Source organism: Myotis daubentonii, chromosome X, assembly GCF_963259705.1.
Source record: "Myotis daubentonii chromosome X, mMyoDau2.1, whole genome shotgun sequence".
Taxonomy (NCBI): Eukaryota; Metazoa; Chordata; class Mammalia; order Chiroptera; family Vespertilionidae; genus Myotis; species Myotis daubentonii.
In genome coordinates, this window is record NC_081861.1 from 18,115,795 (window position 1) to 18,119,779 (window position 3,985).

Sequence of the window (3,985 nt, forward strand, 5' to 3'; positions counted from 1 at the left end):
CCTAGGCGAGTGTGTCTAGCTGTGGTCCTCCCTCACTTCCTCCTTAGGAAATCAAAGGAGCTAAGCAGAGTGGTGTAGCCCAGACCGGAGGTTGCCAACTGGTAGTTCGTGTACCACTGGTCATCCATAAGGTCCTAAAGGTTGGTGACTGCTGGTCCAGACTATGGCATGGGAAAGATTGGGACTCAGAGTGCACACTGAGGTAAACATCTACTCCAGAAAAATGGAGACTTCACAGGTGTCCCCACCCCTCCTGACAACACTGGGGGAAGAGGACTGTGCCTGTAATCTGCATCTTGAGGTATGCCCCAATTATCATAGGAACTGGGAGGTGAGGGCCTTGGTCTGAAGCATGTGTCCTCAGGTCAGCATGTCAGAAGAGACCCAGGTAGTATCAAAAGTCAAGGTGAGGTGCATAACCTGAATGCCAGCCAAGTTCCCCCCTACCCTACCAGTGTACTCTCAGCCCTGAAATCCTCTGGCTCTGTTGGCTGGCTACTCCCTGAGGAGCCATCTCACTTCTTCTTCTAGATCTTAGGAGACAGGCCATAAGAAAACAATTGAGAGCACCCCTTAAGGAGAGACCTGTGGGTTGTCTTTGTCAGAGCCACCATGGATGCGTTTCTCAGCTATGTGTACTGACACGCTCCCTCTCTCCTCCAGGTCTGTGGGTCCCAGTTGGCCAGCTGTCCCCAACACAAGTCATGCCTCACGGTCAGAAGAGTGATAGCTGCAACCTTAAGGAAGACCTTCAGGCCCCAAGAGAGGCACAGGGCCTGGTAGGTTTACAGGTTCCCATAGTTGAAGAGGAAGAAGCCACCAGCACCACCAACACCTCCTTCTCCTCTCTCTCTCCTTTGACCCCTGGCACTCCAGAGGATTTGCCTGCCACTGGGATACTTAGTCTTTTTCAGAGTTTCCAGAGAGCCTCTTCCTCCTCCACTGCCAACACAGTCACTCTATCAAGCCACCAAGAAGAGGATCCAAGTACCTTGCAGACTCCACCAAATCCTGAGTCCTTATTCAGTGAAGTGCTACAAAATAAGGTGTACGACTTGGTGCAGTACCTGAGTATCAAGTATGCCACAAAGGAGCCCATCACAAAGACAGATATGCTTGAGAGTGTCATCAGAGAGCACAAGGATCACTTCCCTGTGATCTTCAAGAAAGCCTGTGAGTCCCTAGAGATTGTCTTTGGCATTGAAGTGAAGGAAGTGGACGCCACCAGCCATTCTTATGTGCTTGTCAAATCACTAGACCTCACCTATGATGGGATGCTGAGTGATGACCAGGTCATGCCCAGGACCGGCATCCTGATACTCATCTTGGGCATAATCTTCATGGAGGGCAACCGAGCCTCTGAGGAAAGAATCTTGGAAATTATGAATATGGTTGGAGTGCATGATGGGAAGAATAATTTTATCTATGGGGATCCCAGGAAGCTCATCACCGAAGATCTAGTGCAGGAAAAGTATCTGGAGTACCAGCAGGTTCCCAACAGTGATCCTCCACGTTATGAGGTCCTGTGGGGTCCCAGGGCCCATGCTGAAACCACCAAGATGAAAGTCCTGAAGTTTCTAGCCAGGATCAATGGGACTGACCCCACATCCTTCACAGACTTGTATGAGGAAGCTTTGAGAGATGAGAGAGAGAAAGCCCAGGCTGAAGTTTCCTCGGATGATACTATTGCCACAACCGATGAAAGTTCAAGTGTCCTGTCCAGCAGCTTCTCCTGCCCTGAGTGAAGTCTGAAGCTTACCATTCTTCATTCTCCATTTGAAAACAGTTGCCAAAGTTCTAAGTAGTGGAGGTTGGGGTGGATATGGAGGGAACACCTTTGTGTTCTTGTACAATATAGGTGATTTGGAGATTTTATCTTTTTTTGTTTAAATTGTTTTTCCTTGAAATAAAAAGTTTAACTAGCTTCAGAATCTGAGCTAATTAATAACAATGGTCAAACATTTATAGCTGTTTATCAGGTTTAAGAATAAGAATTTACAATTTAGCAAAAGAAATTAGGAAATCACCCATCTTTTTGTGAGTCCTTGTTCACTGAAGTACTATAGTAACAATAAGCACAATAACAAGAACAAAATAATATGGCATTAGATAAGGAATTTCCTTATAAATGTAAAAGATCCCAGCAGTAAAATATGTAGTTTTCAGCAATAGAGGAGAAAACATAAAAGGTAACTTTTTACTCATTTATTTACTCTGTAAAATTAAATTATATCTACCTAGATTTTCTTGACCAATTAAAAAATATAGGAGAAATTAAATCTTAAATGAAATCTCTCACTGGATCATTTATTCCCCAAGCATGAATTGAGTGCTTGCTCTTTAGAAGGCCCTGGGTTATAATGGGGACATTAGGATTAGCAGGACATACTGCTAGTCATGGAATGTTAGAGGATAGGAGCAACAAGGCCATCAGGAAGATGGTGAGATGTCCACTAAGAGCTAACAAACAAGGTAAACAGGAGAGAGATGGTAGGACTCCATATGGATGCAGTCAAGTAAAAGTGCCCTGAGATAATATAGTTTGGGACTTTCAGAAACTAAGATTCTTTCTGTGGGAGTTGATTATAATGAAGCTGGCTAGTGGCAGGGGTCAGACTCAGTTGAGAGAAAACTCTAGAATAGAAACAGAATAGAAACATTCAATTAGCAGTTACTTTTAGATCATGGATAAAACAAAGAAATGTCCACCTGAGACTGGTATGGAAGGTGTCCTGAACTCTTAAAAACACAGGAAATTTGGTTACTGTCTTAATACTTTCAACAATAAGGATTTTTAAACATTAATCACACAGCACATTTGAGCAGAATGTTTGAACTAGGTGTTCTAGACACATGACCTGCAAAGATTTCCTTTAAAGTACAGTATGAGCCCTGGACGGTGGTCTGAGTGGTTAAAACATTGGCAACCAATAGATGTATCACATATCTCTCATCTCTCTCTCCCTCTCTCTTTCTCTCTCTTCCCCCCTTTCACTCTCTAAAAATCAGTGGAAAAATATCCTAAGGTATGGATTAACAGGGAAAAAAAGTGTCATATTCCCTTGAAGTGATGCCCAGGCTGGCACTCTTTTGCCTGGCCTGGGAGAGCCAGAGACTCCTCCATTAAAATGACATTATGATTAGGTTATCTTGAGTGCACTTTGGCTAACTCTAAGCAAGGAAAATAGTTTTGATGGCAGTGAAATGAATTAAAATGGTGTTTTGAATGGAAGAGCAGTTGGAGAGAAGGAAGGAATTGGTCTTGTAGTTGAATTCTAGGATTTCTGAGTTGATTCCAGCTGGGGAAGACTAACCCATACCCAAAGTAAATAGTGTATTCTCTAAGAAAATGTACTGAGTTTTATTTATGGAGCAGTGTTTTGGACTGATTTGGTGTCTAGTGCCTAAGAGCACTCACTGCCTATTCTCTAAGAAGTCTTGGATAACAAAAGTTCCCAGAGGACACGGGTGTAGGTTCTGTGGTCAAAATATTAGAAACAATGGCCATGTGTCAGGAGCTCTGTTGAGCTCCAGTGAGAGCTAAGCTGCCAGGTGTCAGAGTATTTGATTAGAGCAACAATCCAAATACAGTGAAGTTAAACCTTTAATCACTTCCTGTGATGGTATAAGCGGGAGTGTAAAACAAAGTGACCATTCCTTGTTTTATTTTCCTTTATGGAGCAGCACACCAGTGAGGGTCAGGTAGATCAGCACAGACCAGGTGGATCTAATCACTGTTGATGGAGCCAGAACAAAAGGCTCTAGCAGTTTTATGCATCCTGGAATCAGAGGAAGCAAAGAAGCAAGGGCTAGAAGTGAAAAGGCACATGGCAAAGCGTCTCCAAGATTTCCTCCTCCTCCTCCCAGAAGGAGGCCTCATTATAGGCCCTGAAGAGAACCTCTGTCCAAGGCCTCATATAAAGACACTTTGGAATGAAAGTATAGGGACTAGGACTGCAAATATGAGAAGGGAGATGAAGCAGGG

The 3,985-nt window shown here is 43.7% G+C and overlaps 1 protein-coding gene across 1 annotated transcript; it reads left to right on the plus strand.

Annotated features, from left to right (window-relative positions):
* The first annotated feature begins 677 nt into the window (after positions 1 to 677).
* On the plus strand, positions 678 to 1,805 carry LOC132223897 (putative MAGE domain-containing protein MAGEA13P). The gene has a single exon (XM_059678925.1). The coding sequence runs from the start codon at positions 705 to 707 to the stop codon at positions 1,743 to 1,745; it is 1,041 nt and encodes a 346-aa protein (XP_059534908.1). The 5' UTR covers positions 678 to 704; the 3' UTR covers positions 1,746 to 1,805.
* Positions 1,806 to 3,985: the final 2,180 nt, after the last annotated feature.